The sequence below is a fragment of the Ambystoma mexicanum genome, chromosome 4p (genome assembly GCF_040938575.1).
Source record: "Ambystoma mexicanum isolate Mex_15411 chromosome 4p, UKY_AmexF1_1, whole genome shotgun sequence".
NCBI lineage: Eukaryota > Metazoa > Chordata > Amphibia > Caudata > Ambystomatidae > Ambystoma > Ambystoma mexicanum.
Window position 1 is genome coordinate 184,187,559 of NC_090927.1, and position 17,618 is coordinate 184,205,176.

The 17,618-nt window shown below is 50.2% G+C and overlaps 1 protein-coding gene across 6 annotated transcripts in view; it reads right to left on the reverse strand.

The window, feature by feature from the left end:
- The window catches only part of EFR3B (EFR3 homolog B), a 1,154,471-nt gene that overhangs the window by 133,148 nt on the left and 1,003,705 nt on the right, over positions 1-17,618 (reverse strand). For all 6 annotated transcript variants that reach the window (XM_069605670.1, XM_069605672.1, XM_069605667.1 and 3 more), the window contains one exon: positions 16,312-16,473. In XM_069605670.1, the coding sequence (XP_069461771.1) occupies positions 16,312-16,473 (162 nt within the window). The remainder of the gene's footprint in view (positions 1-16,311; positions 16,474-17,618) is intronic.

Here is a 17,618-nt window from a genome sequence, read left to right on the forward strand (position 1 = left end):
CCTGCTAGCTAAATTTGCTCTCTGAACCTACCTCACTATTACTTAAACTGCTCATTCTCAGTGTACTTCTCCTTCTATGACTACAACCGCCCCATACACCCTACTGTCAAATTCACCACACTCTACTGCGGCCCCTCCTCCCATTTTTCTTCCTCACTCCCAACCCCACCACACATTGCTTTCTCGCTCATGCAATATATCTCTCCCTGCACCTCATTCTTACATGTGGTGTATCTCTCCCAAAGAAGCACGGCACCTCTCCCTCTGCACCTGTCACTTTCTAACCCTACACAGCCAAGATAGCAACAACAACAAACAAACTACCAGCCACTAGCCCACTACTGTGTCTCTCTGCCTACCTCCTGCTGCAAATACAAAAGCCCAGAAGGGCAGCAGAGCTACAGTGCCTGGCACTGAGAGCATCAGGCTTTCCTACCTTGTTCCCTGCCAGGCCAGTCTGTCCTTTGTTCTCACTGAAACTGGTAGCACGACACCAGAATGTGATTTAGTCTGTGATGGCCTGTTCCCTTCACTGTGGTGAAAACTCTTCCATAGTCACAATTACAGTATATTGGAATTTCCAAGGACTGTTTGCGTTGCATCAGATTTTGCACTCTCTTAAAAAGTTCCAATACGTGAAAAGTGCGACCTGCTGCTTTTAATTTAAAATAATCTTTTTTTAAAGTCAAAGTGTATGCCTTTAAAATATATTTGTGCAATATTTCCTATTTAATTCTCAGCCATGTGTCAACTAAAGCCGAAATGAAACTGTTTTTTCTTGGACTAAACTTGGAAATGTTGCACACAGCTGTTTTTATTGCAATCAGCATGCGTCTCGGAAAGCACAGGCTGCCAGTAGAGTCTACCGGCTTCAGTGAGAAGGACAGGCAGTCTTTTTTTCTCTGATGTACCTGACAGACTGTCAGTCCTGAGTCTTCTGCCAGTTTCTGGTTAGAATCTCAGTGTGCCAGTGCCACATACTTGCCAACATTCTGTGACCAAGAAGATGTAGGATTTTTCAAGTTTCAGAAATAATAATTTCCATAACAATGACATCACAGGAAAATAAAAAACATACATTGTTGGCATCATTGAAGCATTCTAAAACACACAACCCATCAAACAGCACAAGTAAATGAGTGTGTGGCCTGTGAGTGCAACCTCCACTCCCACCGGTGCCGCTTCAACATGGAACTCTACAAGATCTCGGGCCACAAAAGCGGTGGTGTGTGTTCCAACTGTCGGCACAACACAGCAGGCCGGCACTGCCACTACTGTAAGCAAGGCTTCAAACGGGATCTTGCCAAGCCCATCACCAGCCGCAAGGCCTGCAAGCGTGAGTATCTCTCTTCACTCGTGAATGCGTACCATAAAAACACAGGGGAGGTTAGGTTGCATTTAGAAGTGTTCTCAAGTGCATTCAATAGTGTTCCCAACTGCATTTAATAGTGTTCCCAATTGCATTTAGGTGTTGGGCCCAATAGCCTCTCTGAGGAAAACTGCATTTAGAAGTGTTCCCAATTGCATTCAGGAGTTGCGCCCAATAGCCTCTCACAGGAAAGTTCAATTAGAAGTGTTCCCAATTGCATTTAGTAGTTGCGCCCAATAGCCTCGAGTAGTGCTCCCAATTACATTAAGTATTGTTACCAATTGCATTTAAGTGTTGCGCCCAATAGCCTCTCTCAGGAAAGTTGCATTTAGAAGATCACACAATTCCATTTAGTAGTGTTCCCAACTGCGTTTAATAGTGCTCCCAATTGCATTTAGGTGTTGCGCCCAATAGCCTCTCTGAGGAAAGTTGCATTTTAGAAGTGTTCCCAATACCATTTAGTAGTGTTCGCAACTGCATTTAATAGTGCTCCCAATTGCATTTAGGTGTTGCGCCCAATAGCCTCTCTGTGGAAAGTTGCATTTTAGAAGTATTCCTAATACCAGTTAATAGTATTCGCAACTGCATTGAAGAGTGCTCCAAATTGCATTTAGGTGTTGCACCCAATAGCCTCTCTGAAGAAAGCTGCATTTAGAAGTGTCCCCATTTGCATTTAGTAGTCTTCCCAACTGCATTTAGGTGTTGTGCCAATTAGCCTCTCTAAGAAAACTGCATTTAGAAGTGTTCCCAATTGTATTTCTGAAGCTGCCCCCAATAGCCTCTCTAAGAAACTGGCATTTAGAATTGTTCCCCAAAATTACAATTAGAAGCTGCGCCCAATAACCTCTCTGAAAAATCTCATGCTATAGGAAGGGTCTCCGGTCTGGAATGGGAAGGAGTTGGATATCACATCTCATGTTATAGGAAGGATCTCAGGTTTGAGCAGTTGAACCCTGAAGTGTGCCTAAAAGCGTGTCATCACCGACCTTAGAACTACAATCAGATAACCCTCCTAAACCAATCTTAAAACTCGCACCAATCATGAGTGCACCCACTCCACCAGAATCAGTCAGAAACACCATCTCCGATCTGTCCTCCGTCCCTTCCCACCTCTCCCAAACCCCCCCACCCTCTCTCGCACCCCCTGCTTTTCCCCTCTCCAAACACCAAGCAAGGGGGGCACAATGGCGAGCCACCCACCCCAAGACCACTCATCCCCTGAACCCCGACCCACCAGCATTACCCATACCCGCTCCCCTCTCTATCATACCTGACACACCCCACCCTGCAATCACCCAACTCCCGCCCTCCCCTTATACCCCTGCCACCATCCCCACTCGACCTCACCCCTTCCCCTCCCTAAAAACTGCACGGCTAGCCCTAGCAAGAACCGAAGCTGCCTCCCAATCACCCTCCGACCCCCCCACTCTCTCCCACACACCAGTCGCAGCAAGGAAACTAAAGAGGAAACGTTCTTGGTCCCCCTCAATCTCACAGCACTCCTCGCCCCCCCCTATCTCGACCAATCACATCTATCCTGCAATCCCCCCTCTCCCCCGCGGCTTCCCCCCGCCTGAAACCCCTCTCCCTCGATTTCTCATCAGCTGCAACTGAAACTCCTAACCGCCAACATCCCTCTTTCAAATCCCCCTTCCAAAACCCGACCATCCTATCACACGCAGCCTCCCAACCCCTACCGAAGCCTGCCAATCTCTCTGCTCGCCCACTATTCCCATCTATCATCACCCAACCTACCCCCAGCCCCAAACTCGACCACCACTGCACCCTCCCCCTCCACCACAAAGATCATCCCCGACTGCCGATGTGAACTGCATCCTATTTAACGCCCGATCAATAGCAAAAAACAGACATTCCATCTTTGACCTCCTCACCTCTGACAAACCAGACCTAGTTTTCATCACTGAAACCTGGTTCTCTGACGACTTCGGCCCAATCGCCAACGAAGCCTTTCCCCCCAACTACTCCCTCATCCCACTGAACCGTCCGTCCAGGGGAGGAGGGGTAGCACTCGTCTTCAAATCTCTCTTCCGCGCCTCAATCATCGATAACCAACCCTCCATTCCATCCTGCGAATCTCTCCTTTTAAACTATCCCTCTCACCATCGCTCTCACATAGCTTCCTAATAATCTACAGGCCCCCAGGCTACGATAGATACTTCGCAAATAACCTTTGCGACTCTATTGCCACCCTCCAACTAAACCATCCCAACCTCACACTTCTTGGAGACTTCAACATATGGCTCGACATCCCCACCAACCCTATGACATACTCCCTGGTTGACAGATTAGATGCAATTAACCTCCAACCCCACATAAACGGACCGACCCACTATAAAGGACACACTCTCGATGCCATCTTTAGCTCCAACAACCTGATTCAGCTAATGCCGCCCACCCCTATCATCTGGTCTGATCACTTCATTCTCTCTTTCACCATCCACTCACCCGAACCCCTCCCCTTACTCATATCCGAACCTCCGAATATAGGCAAATGCTGGAAGAAACTAATAATCACCCCAGACTTAGCCGAGGTTCTCCTCCAGTCTCCACCACCATCCTGCCCGCTCAACAACCATCTCACCCCTGAGGCCCTTGATTCATGGCTTAGCGCACCTCTGATGCGCCTCACCCCCTCCTGCAAACCATCAACCCGCCGTGGCCCTTTCCCCAGATGGTTCACTCCTGAGCTGAAGACCACTAAACGACTATACAAACACCTAGAACGCAAATGGCATAAAGAGAAAACCCATGAGAGCAGGACCACGTTGGCCCGACACCTGTATCGGTACAAAGCCGAAATCCGGAAAACAAAAAAGGCCCACTACAACTCCCGAATCCTAAACTGCAAAAACCCAAGTAAAGAACTCCACAAAATTATCTCCGAATTCACCAATCCAGCTTGTAACACAACCATCCCGACCGCATCGCAATCACTCTGTGACTCACTCTCCCTCCACTTCTACTCCACGGCTATAGAAAGGACAAATACTCTAACCTCCAAACTAGCACTCTTACAGCCACTAGACAATCCTCAGCCCGTACCACCCAACCCATCAGCTGCAACCTCCACGCAACCAACGTTCGACTCCTTCAGTCCATTAACAACAGAACAGTTTCTCAAACTCCTATCTGCCCGCAAACCATCCGGATCACCATTGGATCCATGCCCAGCCACTACCCTTAAAGAAATCTTTGCCTCCACCTGCGCAGGAGAAAACGCAAGATCTATCATAAATGCTTCCCTCTCTTCCGGTACCTTTCCAGACGCATTCAAATTGGCGCACGTCAAACCCCTGATTAAAAAACCCTCGCTCGATCCGCTTGAGCCCAAAAACTACCGCCCCATATCAAACACCAGGTTCCTCGCCAAACTCATTGATCGAACCGCCTACTCTCAACTTAACGCCTTTGTTGAAGCCAACAAACTCCTAGACCCCGCCCAATCAGGCTTCAGAACTTGTCACGGAACTGAAACCACCCTAACCTCTATCTGGGACGACCTTAAAATGACTGCTGACTCCGCGGGATGCGCCGCACTAATCCTTCTAGACCTATCAGCCGCCTTTGACACGATCAATCACTCAATACTCCTTGATCGCCTCCACTCCCTAGGAATACGTGGAACCGCCCTCAAATAGATAGCCTCATTCCTCAAGGACAGGCACCAAATAACGACACTCTCCAACTTTACCTCCCAAGCCCAACCAGTCGACACAGGAGTCCCACAAGGAGCGTGTCTATCTGCCCTCCTCTTCAATCTCTACCTGACCACCCTCCCACCGATAACTCGTGCACACAACATCCTATGTTACAATTACGCCGATGACACACAACTAATTCTAAAATTCTTGAACACGAATCCTAACTCACGACCAGACCTGGCATCCTGCCTCCTTAACATTGAACGCTGGATGACCCAAAACCACCTCCTGTTAAACCCCTCCAAAACAGAAATCATGGTGTGCGGCAACCCAGATCTTCTCCCGCACCCTCTACCCTGGCCAACCGCCATGGGCAACTCACCGATACCCTCCAACACAGTGAAAAATCTTGGATGCACCCTAGACTCTGACCTAACACTCTCGCGCCAAGTCAACAATGTCTCAAAGTCCTGCCACTACCACCTCAAAAACCTTAGGCGCGTCTTTCCATATCTATCATTTCCTAACAGAGTCTCTGCGGTACAATCAATCGTCATCTCACGGCTGGACTACGGCAACCCCCTATACCTCGGCATCCATGCCTACCAAATGAACAAACTTCAAAGAGCACAAAACGCAGCGGCCAAAGTGTTACTTGCGCTTGGTCCAAGAGACCACGTATCCCCAGCCCTCAAGACACTGCACTGGCTTCCAGTAGCCCGTAGGGTAGCTTTCAAAACCTTATGCCTCACCCATCGAGCAGTACATAAAACTGGACCGCAATATCTTCAAGAAAAACTAATAGCTTATCACCCCACTCGCACCCTCAGATCAAGCACAGCCGGCCTCCTAGTAATTCCTAAGACTAACTCGGTCAGGTTAGGCGGAGCATCATTCTCAGCCCTAGCCCCAACCCTGTGGAACTCTCTCCCACCCCACATCAGGCTAACCGAGGAGCTAACAGCTTTCCGCAAACTACTGAAAACCTGGCTCTTTCCCTAAAACCAACCGGTTCCGTTCTAGCATCATCAAAATAACACGGACCCAGCAAAGCACCTAAAGCAATACCAAAAGCAAAAAAAAAAAAAAAACGGATTGTATCAAATGTTCACAAAAGAAATTAAAACGAGTAATGTAGATCTAAACAGTGAAGTCAATAACACGAATTGATCACTGGACAAAAGAAAAATAGAGCGTGGACGAGCTTGGAAAGCCGATGAGTGTGGTGAACGGATGAGTGAGAAGGGCGAATGAATAAAGATGATTCTAGACAAGTATAAATGAATGTGGAGGATGAAAGCGGTTGACAAGTGCGTCTGGAAGACGGTTGGGTCTGGAGACCCAATGAATAATACGAGCAAAATCAATGGGGGTGACGGATGAGTGTGTAAACCAATTGACTGTAGAAAGCGGTCCGAGTATGGAGAGCGGCTATGTGTAGAAAGTGGAGGAAAGTGGAGAATGGAAGAGCATGCAGAGCGAAGGAGCTTGTTGAGCGAAGAGAGCATACAGAGCAGAAGAACGTGGAGAGCAGATGCGCGTAATGAGTAGAGAAAAGTATCAGCGACTGAATGGGGGAGCGACAGGGTGTGGAGAGCGGAAGAATGTGGAAAGCGGAGGAATGTGGAGGGTGAGAGGCCGGAAGTGGGAGACCGACTGAGTACCGACGAGTGGAATGCGCGTGGAAGATGAACGCTGCTGACAGATGATTGTGGAGGGCGGATGACTATGGATGGCGGATGACTGTGGAGGGCGGATGACGGTGGAGGGCGGATGACTGTGGAGGGCGAATGACTGCGGAGGTCGGATGATGGCGGAGGGCGGATTACTGCTGAGGGCGGATTACTGCGGAGTGTGGATGATTGCGGAGGGCGGATGACCGTGGAGGGCGGATGACCGTGGGGGGCGGATGACCGTGGGGGGCGGATGACCGTGGGGGGCGGATGACTGTGGGGGGCGGATGACTGTGGGGGGCGGATGACTGTGGAGGGCGGATGACTGGAGGGCGGATGACTGTGGAGGACGAATGACTGTGGAGGGCGGATGACTGTGGAGGGCGGATGACTGGGCAGGGCGGATGACTGGGTAGGGCGGATGACTGGGCAGGGCGGATGAATGTGGAAGGTGGATGCCTGTGGAAGATGACTGTGGAGCGCGGATTGACTGTTAAGGGCGGATGACTGTGGAGGGCGGACGACTGGGCAGGGCAGATGAATGTGGAAGGTGGATGCCTGTGGAAGATGACTGTGGAGGGCGGATGTCTGTGGAGAGTGGATGTCTGTGGAGAGCGGATGTCTGTGGAGGGCGGATGACGGTGGAGGGCGGATGACGGTGGAGGGCGGATGACGGTGGAGGGCGGATGACGGTGGAGGGCGGATGACTGTGGAGGGCAGATGACCGTGGAAGGCAGATAACTGTGGAGGGCGGACGACTGTGGAGGGCGAATGCCTTTGGAAGATGGGTGTGGATGGCGGAAGACTGTGGAGGGCGGATGCCTGTGGAAGATGAGTGTGGAGGGCGGATGCCAGTGGAAGATGAGTGTGGAAGGCGGATGACCGTGGAGGGCGGATGACCGTGGAAGGCGGATGACCGTGGAAGGCGGATGACCGTGGAAGGCGGATGACTGTGGAAGGCGGAAGACTGTGGAGGACGGATGACTGTGGAGGGCGGAAGACTGTGGAGGACGGATGACTGTGGAGGGCGGATAACTGTGGAGGGCGGATGACTGTGGAGGGCGGATGCCTTTGGAAGATGAGTGTGGATGGCGGATGACCGTGGAAGACGGATAACTATGGAGGGCGGATGACTGTAGAGGGCGGAAGACTGTGGAGGACGGATGACTGTGGAGGGCGGATAACTGTGGAGGGCGGATGACTGTGGAGGGCGGATGACTGTGGAGGGCGGATGCCTTTGGAAGATGAGTGTGGATGGCGGATGACCGTGGAAGACGGATAACTATGGAGGGCGGATGACTGTAGAGGGCGGATGACTGTAGAGGGCGGATTAATGTGGAGGGCGGATGAATGTGGAGGGCGGATGACTACGGAGGGCGGATGACTGCGGAGGGCGGATGACTGCGGAGGGCGGATGACTGCGGAAGGCGGATGACTGCGGAGGGCGGATGACTGCGGAGGGCGGATGACTGCGGAGGGCGGATGACTGCTGAGGACGAATGATTGCGGAAGGCGGATGATTGCGGAGGGCGGATGACTGCGGAGGGCGGATGACTGCGGAGGGCGGATGATTGCGGAGGGCGGATGATTGCGGAGGGCGGATGATTGCGGAGGGCGGATGATTGCGGAGGGCGGATGATTGCGAAGGGCGGATGATTGCGGAGGGCGGATGACTGTGGAAGGCGGATGACTGTGGAGGGCGGATGATTGTGGAGGGCGGATGATTGCAGAGGGCGGATGATTGCAGAGGGCGGATGATTGCGTAGGGCTGATGACTGTGGAGGGCGGATGACTGTGGAGGGCGGTGAGCGTACAGAGCGAACGAATATGAAGAGCCAATAAATGTGGTGGACAGATGAATGTGGAGAACACATGAGTGTAGAATGCGGCTGAATGAATATGGAGAGCACATGAATGTAGAAAACGGTTGAGTGTAATGAGGGGAAGAACATGGACCGCGGAGGAGCTTAGGGAACGGCTGAGTACAGCTATCGGCTGAATCTGGCGAGCGACGGAATGTAGCGAGCGGCTGAGTATGGCAAGCAGCTGAGTATGTCGGGCGACCGAGTGTAGTAAGCGGCTGAGTATGGCGAGAGAACGGGTATGCGTCGAACGAACGAGAAATAAGAGCGAGAAAACGAGTGTACACAAAACAGAAGTACATTGTACGGAAGAGTGAACGGAGCTGATGAATGCAGAACTGACAAGTGGCGGATGAGCATCTGATGCGAATGAGTGCGTAACAGATGAGCCTGGGGAGCGGGTGAACGCACGAAACAAATGAATGAATGGACCAGAGCGCATGATTATGCTAGATGGAGGAGTAAGCTATACGGATGAATTCGCTGACCCGATGAATAGTGCATAAGAGCAGATGAGAAACAAAACACATCGCACGGACCGGACCGGACCCCTCTGAATTGCGTAATGTGCAGACTTTGATGTGGAACGCAAGGAACCGTTGTAAGAGCATACTTCATTTCACACCCCACGCTTACTCTCTCCTTACACCACCACTCAAGTAGAACACAGAGATACTATGACACCATTCGGTATAACTGTTCTCATATCAACATCCGCCGCTCACTCCCCATCACTCTAAGTAAACATTGCTGGTTTCTCACCCCCAGCCAAGCGTTCTCGTCAGGCCTAACGCTGCCTCACTCGGACTGGATAACTCCTGCCAGACCGAACACATACTCCTGATTCCTCAACCACCACACCTATTGCTAGGAAGCAGCTACCACAGAAATTCCGCACCAGCTGCACACATACCTGGTGCGCACACGCACCTTTGACCCTCTCTAATCTCTCCACTGACCCGAACCTCGGTTCCCAAGGGCGTTCAACCTACCAGCGCCTTCAGACCATACCAATGGTATATAAGGCGCTATATAAATGCAAAATAACAATAACAACATGGAAAGATGTTGAAATGTTAGAAATGTATAATTATGTGTTGCATGCTTGGTTCTGCAGCCTGCCGTAGAGTCACATAAATGACTACTCGCCACTTTAAAAAGCAGTAGGCTCTGTCACTGAAATCAACCCTACATATTTAGGCTGTAGGCAGTAGGCTACTACTTTTTAAAGTGGCGAGTAGTCATTTATGTGACTCTATGGCAGGCTGCAGGTTCAGATTATCTGTAGACTGTAGGACTGCTTAAAAAGCAGTAGTCTACTGCCTAAAGCCTAAATCTGTAGGGTTGGCAAGTATGCCACCCCGGGGCTACGGCAGACTGGCCACTGCCTCCTCCTCCAGCACTTACCTTTAACTGAAATTCTACCCTCTGTCTCCAAGTCCAACTGACTCCAGCCTTGGAACTTGGGAAGTTCCAACGTAGATTGTAGGCGCAATGACACTGCAGCTGGTCCGACCCTTGTCTGCATTCACTGCATTATGATGTTTGTGCCAGCAAAGGAAGGGTTTTTAGGCTTGGCCCACTCCTGCGCATAGTGAGGGCACGTGAAAATGCTCAAACAATGCGCAGGCACATGGGCGTAATTTTAGGAGGGGGCAGAGGTTTTTGTCCCCCCCAACTTTCATGGCACACTATTTTGTCTTCATTAATTTGGCTGGGGCACCTTTTCTTCAGATGTCATGTCCCGCCCAACATTTCCAGCAGAGTTACTCCACTGCGCAGGCGTGGGCCAAGGCAGCCTGTGCGCCGATCCAGCACCAGCTGTGCAGCCTTGCTCTGTGTTGCTCTGTGTGCGTGCGCTGTGAGTGACTTAGCCACTTACTGCAGTGCTCCAGGGTTAAGGGCAGGCGGGCTGCTGCGGCTACTTTTTGGAGTCCAAAAAGCGGCTTCATAAAATAATAGCAGCCCGCCTGCCCTTAACCCTATTCTTGACCACTGTGCGATGTGTGCGCTGTGTGCATGTACCGTTTTCTTTTGTTCACGTTCATTAACGGAACTAAAAGAAAACGGTACGGCACACAAGCAGCAACAACTTTTGGTCCGAGCAGAGGCCTCCTTTCTAGGGGGGGCCAGAGCAGTTTCTTGGGGGGGCCTGGCCCCCCTGGCCCCCCTGCTGGAGCCGGGCCTGGGATGTACATGGGGCTGAGCGCGTTTCATGAATGTCAATGAATCCCTTTGTGTGTGCTATGAAAGTGTCATTGAAAGAGTAACCGCACAGGGAAGTGTGTGTTGCAGCGGTTCCGCCTGCACAGGATATGCGTATGCGGGAGAAGTGGAATTACACAGGGGTTGCCAGTGTTATGGGAGTGTGAATGTGCAGCTTTGCTTGTGCCTCAAAGGGACATTACTGTGATGAGAACATTACTGGACAGGGAAAACAAAGGTTACTAAAAAGCGGGAGACTTAGTGTATAAACTATGATGAAGTCTCCCATCTAGTTTTGGGGGTCAGCAATTTGGTGACTCTAGGGGGTTAGCTGTCACATGAGCCAGTGGATGTTGGGCCCAGGATGGTAGGTGGAGGCCCCCACCTTAGTCTCTGCATCACAGTGCTGCACCAGTAGAGCAGACCAGCCATGAAAGCTTTCACCTGCCCAAACCCCTGGCGAGTCCCTACAGGGCAATGCTGGTGCACCCCCTCCCCAATGAAGAGAGCCTGAAGCCCTCCTTGAGCAGGCCCAAAACCTCAACGTGTAAAAAGAAAGCTCGCTCTGGAAGGGACTTCATTTCCACCCACTTGACGAGGGTAGCGAGTGTTTGCATACTGCTACAGCTCAGCGTGATATATCAAAGGACTTGTCTACTGGCATTCGCGGGACCTGCAGTGAACTACGTAGTTCAGCAGATGCATTGTTTCCAGTCTGTGACTCCCCAAACACTCAGAGTTTAGCATGGTGAGAAAGGTTTGGGGAATTGCTCCCCAGAAAGAGTTGTATGTCATGGATACAATGATACTCCCCCCCTCCCCACCACCTGCAAGCCCAGTGAACTAAAGTATCCTAAATGAGTGGGTCCTCAATGGGGTAGTATAGCACAGGTAACATCCACGAGGGACAGGAGAGGAAGATTAAGAACCAACATGGCAGATAAACTACAAGATTGGTCCAACCCCTTGCCCCAAAAGCTGCCTCTGGTGTATACAAGGATGACAGACAACCCAAGCCCTCCCCAATTGCAAACCCAAGGTGCAGACCCTCACTGAAAGTCCTACCCAGGGGTAGGAGTGAGCACACTATATGTATGTATGTATTTAATTTTTGTATAGCGCCGGTAGCCCACGGGCATCAGGGGGCTTGTACATAAAACACTGATACTGCGAGACGGACGACAAGTACGAGACGGACGACAAGTACAAATAGCTACTGCCTAAAGAGTGTCCCTGAGAAATGGCCTTCGCCCGAATTCTCATCTAAAAAGGTGTGTCTTCAGCAGCTTCCTAAACGTGGAGTGAATAACTTCAGACCTCAGGGATTCTGGGACGTTGTTCCACAATTTAGGAGCCAGCACAAGGAAAGATCTGCCCAGCCTGGTTTTTAGCTTGAACTTGGGCACGATCAAGAGGCATTTTCCCCCCGAGTGTAGATTTCTACTGGGATTGTAGGGCACTACACACGTTTTCAAGTAGGCAGGCGCTGTGCCCAAAAAGGCACTTGTGTACCAGGCAGAGAGCCTTGAACTTTATGCATTCTTTTACTCTAAGCCAGTGCAGAGCAAGCCTCTCTTCAGTAACATGGTCTTTCCTCTTCAGATCTTTCACTAACCTGACCGGTTTGTTCTGGATCACCTGACAGCTGGATAGATCCTTGGATGAGGCCCCCAACAGCAGGGCATTCCCGTAGTCGAGCCGTGAGAGGATAATGGCTCTGGCTATCGTTGCCCTGTTTCCCTCATTAAGCAATGGCTTAATGGTTTTCATAAGCCTGAGATAGTACGCTGTGTTTTTTTGGAGGAAACTGGTCTGGCCGTGAGAGTCGACCACAGAATCGACCATCATACCCAGAGTCTTCACCTTGGGGACCACCTGAATAGTGGCATTCTTAATTTGGAATGAGTTGTACTCTGCCCCCAGTTTTTCCAGCTGACGACTGGAGCCAAACAGCATCAGTTCGGTTTTTGAATCGTTCAGGCACATCCAGTTTGCCTGCATCCAGTCGTCTATTATCTTGTAAACCCTAGTGATCACTTCACTGCCCGTGGCATGATTCCTACCCCCCAACTCCAATATGAGTTGGGTGTCGTCTGCGTAATTTGTAAACGACACTCCGGCTTTCACCAGTAGGCTACACAAAGTGCGCATATATATGTTAAACAGCATTGGAGATAAGCTGGCCCCTTGAGGCACTCTGAATAGGATGTCACATGGGTCGGAGAAACTGCTACCCCAGTGTACTCTGGCTTGGCGGTTGGAAAGAAAGGACAGGAGCCAATCAATAGCTCCCTCCGAGCAACCAACATTCTCTCTAAGCGCCTTGATGAGAGGTGGTGATCCACCAAAGCAAATGCGGCACTAAGGTCTAGGAGCATCAGCATCCCCAACTTGTTATCGTCCAACAAAGTCAGCATCTGATTCTGCAAGTCCAGCATGGCTGTTTCAGTGCTGTGGGATGCTCTGAAGCCAGATTGTTGCTGGTGCAGAATCTCCTGGTTCTCTACAAAGTATTGGAGTTGCTGTGTAGCTACTTTATCTAACAGTTTGAGAACAAAGTTCGAGTTGGTTATGGGACGAAGATTTGCGGGATCTTTGGGATCTAGTCCCGCTTTTTTTAACAAGTGGGGTGATAGTGACTTTCTTCAGATCTTTAGGCACCATGCCCTCTTGAAACAAAGCATTCACTATTCTCCGGAGGATGGGAGCAAATATATCTTTGTGTTGGAGAATAAAAGCCTTCAGCTCCAGCAGGCAGTGTGGGTTGGAGGAGCAGGAGGCCCATGTTTGGAGATGGCAGGAGACTGTTAGAAGAAGCAGATGCTGGAGAGACGTAGGAGATTAGGGAGGTTGCAGCAGTGGCGAGCAGCAAGAGATGGTGACAGCTAAGTGGTTTAAGTAGGTGGTGGTAACATCAGAGGGTGAGAAAAGGCAGATGGATGGGGGAAGATCTAATGGAGTTATGGACGTGGTGGTGACATCAGGAAGAGGGCAGTTGCAGCAAGAGGAGGTAACATCAGGAATTGGGAGTGGAAGGCAAGAGGAAGTGGTAGCAACCAGGGTGCAGGAGGAGGTAGTGAGACCCAAGAAGAACGAAGAGGTGACATCACCAGGGGCAAAAGCAATACAGAAGGTAACATCAGAGGGTAAAGGAAGGAAACCCATGATTTGCAGCTGGCAGTGAAGAGGGTACCGAGGTGAATGGAGGTGTAACATCAGAGGGAGAATAAAAGACAAGGAAGGAGGTAGGTGATGCCTCAGAGGTCACCACAGCAGGTAGCGAGACCAGAGAACACAGGGGCAGGGTGAAACCCAGAGAGGTGAGAAGTGACACAAAAATACCAGGTGGAGAGGAAAGAACTCAGGTGGGAAAAGCAGCAGCATTTAGTAAGAGAAGGCAAGTTCTGGTGGGCCCAGTCGGCACTTGATAGGGCCATACCTCAGCATGAGGATCGAGTCAGGGAAATGACTGTGAGAGTAAAGGGGTTGGAAAAGAGAAACCAGGAGGAAGCAGAGTTCAGGCCAGAAACCAGGGACACCTCTCAAGCTCTCCTTGCCGTCCATGTTCTCCGACCAGTTTGGTCACACGACTTTACAACGGAGCGAGTCGTGGGGTGTGTGTTCTGGGAAATCCAAGACCAAGTACTTGAGTCACCCTAAAACCGGCAATGCAAGGAGGGAGAAGGTAACCTGCATGAATTTGGATATTCACCTTAAAGCCCAAGAAGGCCTGGGTACTGTGACGGATCTGGAGACTTCACCCATTCTTCTCTAGGGGGAGCCACCCCCTTTGAGGCTAGGGAGGTGAGCTGCTAAGCAAAACCGTCCGTAGGTGCTTGGGAAAGCGGAACCTTACTGGGAGTGACTCCTCTCGAGCGGATAAGGATTGCCACTCCCATGTGTGACACCCTACACACCGGATATTATCTTCCTACAAGGGAGTCAGTAATACTGACAATACATCTATGTGTGTGGCTCAAGATAATATGGACAATACCTCTATGTGCGTGGGTCGAGGAAATTATTATTTCTTCACCTATTTGACTACCTGTGCTGAACGATACGTGCTCTCTCATTACAGGAGCGACAATAAAGCACCAACGACCCTTGAGTGGATGAGGAGAAACCATATACAGAGGCAAGCCTCCAACGCGAGTACATAGGAGAGGGGCGTAGTTGTGTTGCAAAGCAGAGCCGGCTTTGGCGCACAGGGAGGCAAACGCCAAAGCAAGATTCCGCTGTCCCGATACAAAGATATACTGGGTGGAGAAGCCTAGCCCAACCGAAAAGATGTGGTGGGCCCGGTACCCACAAACGAACACTGAACCCGGGGACCAAGGGAGGAGTAAGTCCTCCGCTCCCAACCAGAATGCAGAAGAGCGAGAGAACGCCATGACAAGTGGAGTCCAAAAAACGCCAATAGCCAAACCTGAAGACCGGCAAGCTGGGAAGAATGCTACCACTGCTGAAGAGACACATCCTCACTGGAGCGGACCCTACAACGCGAAAGGTATGCGGGTAGCCCAGGTTGATGGGGATCAGAGAGAGGAAAGAGTGAGTGGTGGAGCAGAAAGGAGTGTCCTTATCCCATACCATGGTCATGGAGGCCCAGAGAGAAAGAATGAGTGAGAGAGAAGGGTTACGAGAGCTCAAGAAACTCTAGAAGGATCAACCTGCTGAAGGATCACAAAAACCCACATGAGGCGAGAGAACCACAAGTAGAAGAGCGAGGTTACCGATACACCAGAGAGCTAAGCGAAGTATTGGGACAAGGAAAGCCAAGGGAGCCAGAGAGGCCCAATGAAGAAAGTGAAGAACAGAGATGAGGGGAGGCCTAAGGGCACCCAATCCAAGGATCTAGTGGGAAGAGAGAAACACAAGTGGAGGAGAGGGATCAAAGAAATATTTCTCCATCTAAAGAACTTGGGACATTTGTTTTCTCTGGAAATTAAGACTTTTTTGCTGCTGTTGAAATGGGGAAACTTGAGGAACTGTGAAATTGAGGAATGTATGGACAGGAGAGATTCCTGGAGCAGCTGGGAAATACCCTATCATCCAACACTGAGTGCAGGGACCTACATTGCTTTTATTTTGTCTAAGTGGTAGGGCCAGTTTGGTGGATATGTTTTTGACAGAGGACTAATTTTCCTTTGACTATTGGCATGCACCTTTCATCAATAGGGTTAGTGAACCATTCTTTTCTTTTAAGTTGAATAAAGACACTTAAGAAGTATATCCTCTGGTGCGAGTCCTTTTTCTTGCTTGCCACAGTACCTAAAGACCAGGAAAGAAACATTGTACAAGGATAGGGTGTTTGAAGGGAGAATGGGCCCAATTCCATTTAAGGTGCACCATCCGGACCTTTTCTTTTGTACGAGTTTCCATACCTGTGACCAACCCCTCCTAATAAAGACAGTAAACTATACCCCAGGGTCTTGATGTCCTATCTGGTCCCAGGTGGAACCCTTTGTCAGCACAACGAGAGAGCATATTCAGTAAACCAACAGAGTTCACCCACAAACCCCATTTAGCAGTCCTACCTGCACTGCTAGTACCAGACGGATCAGGTCCACCACCACCTCCTCGGTGGCCAGTTCTATGCTGATCATCGCAAGCATGCCATAGATGGCCTCATAATGTGGATGAATGTTGGTCCTCTCATTACAACTCAAGTAGATATGTCGGTATAACTGTTGCGCATGCTGTAGAAAAAGGGAAACATGAAACATTTAGGTGAATAAGGGAATACAATGGGTTAGGGAATCTGGAATGGACAGATGAGGATCTATTCTTCAGGCAAACCATTAAGTGTTGAGCAAGACATTATTAACCACCATGCATTTGTTTACTGGAAATCTAATGAAATGCATGTCTCAATCGTCATGACTTCCGACAGCTTAAATGTGGTTTTGTAAAAAGACATAACCAGGCTATTGCTATAAAATTGTCACTTATTTTCCAGTAGTTGCAACAAGATTGTGTCGCTATGGCAATTAGAGGCAAACATATGTATGACTAGCTCGCGACCACAATCGTTTGCGATTCAGATGTATTTGCTGTCTAGCACAGATTCTTCCAGAGATTTATATGTCGCAAACAATCTACTCTGCCTGTCACAGTGTCGGTCTCAGAAGATCCTCTAAGCCCTTGCCAACAGGACCATGTACAATTATTTGGATGATGCCGCAGAGTTTATAACAAGACCCTCACATTTTTCTGTGCGTTCTTTCCGTGCCTAGTGGATCTAGGTCACCTGGCCTAAGACCAGCCCACCAGTCAATCATTTCAAACTGTTGGTGCCTTCCTGATTTGTCGCTGTTTTTCCCTGATTAAGGAGCCCTCCAACCTCCTTTCCTTTGCTGTTGGTGAGCAGGTGCAGGTGGATCTAGGTCACCTGGCCTAAGCCCCACCCACCTTCTTAGCCCTGCCTCTTCCTTTCTGCTCTTAACTCTTAGATCAACAGCATTTCTCGCCTGGGCGTCCGAAGTAAAGGGCAGATGAAGAAAAGGGTAATTCCTGTTGGGACCTGTTCAGACCAGGAGGATCAGGGGCCCAAGCCCCTGCTCAGAGAACAGGTAAGCATGTGCCATGTGTTTTCTCTCTCTGTTCCCACAGGCCTTCCCCACCATCATCAGGCAACGCCAACGACATTGCTCCTCCTCTAAGGTATGGACTCCGCAATGCAGCAATCTCACCCACATCAGCCCCAAGCCCATCAGCACCTCCTCACTGTCCACAAAACGGAAACTGATGCTCTCCAACGTCCGCTCAGCTATCACCCATGCAACAAGCATCACCAACCTCATCACCACACACAACCTTGACTCCATTGTGCAATAGCACCTCG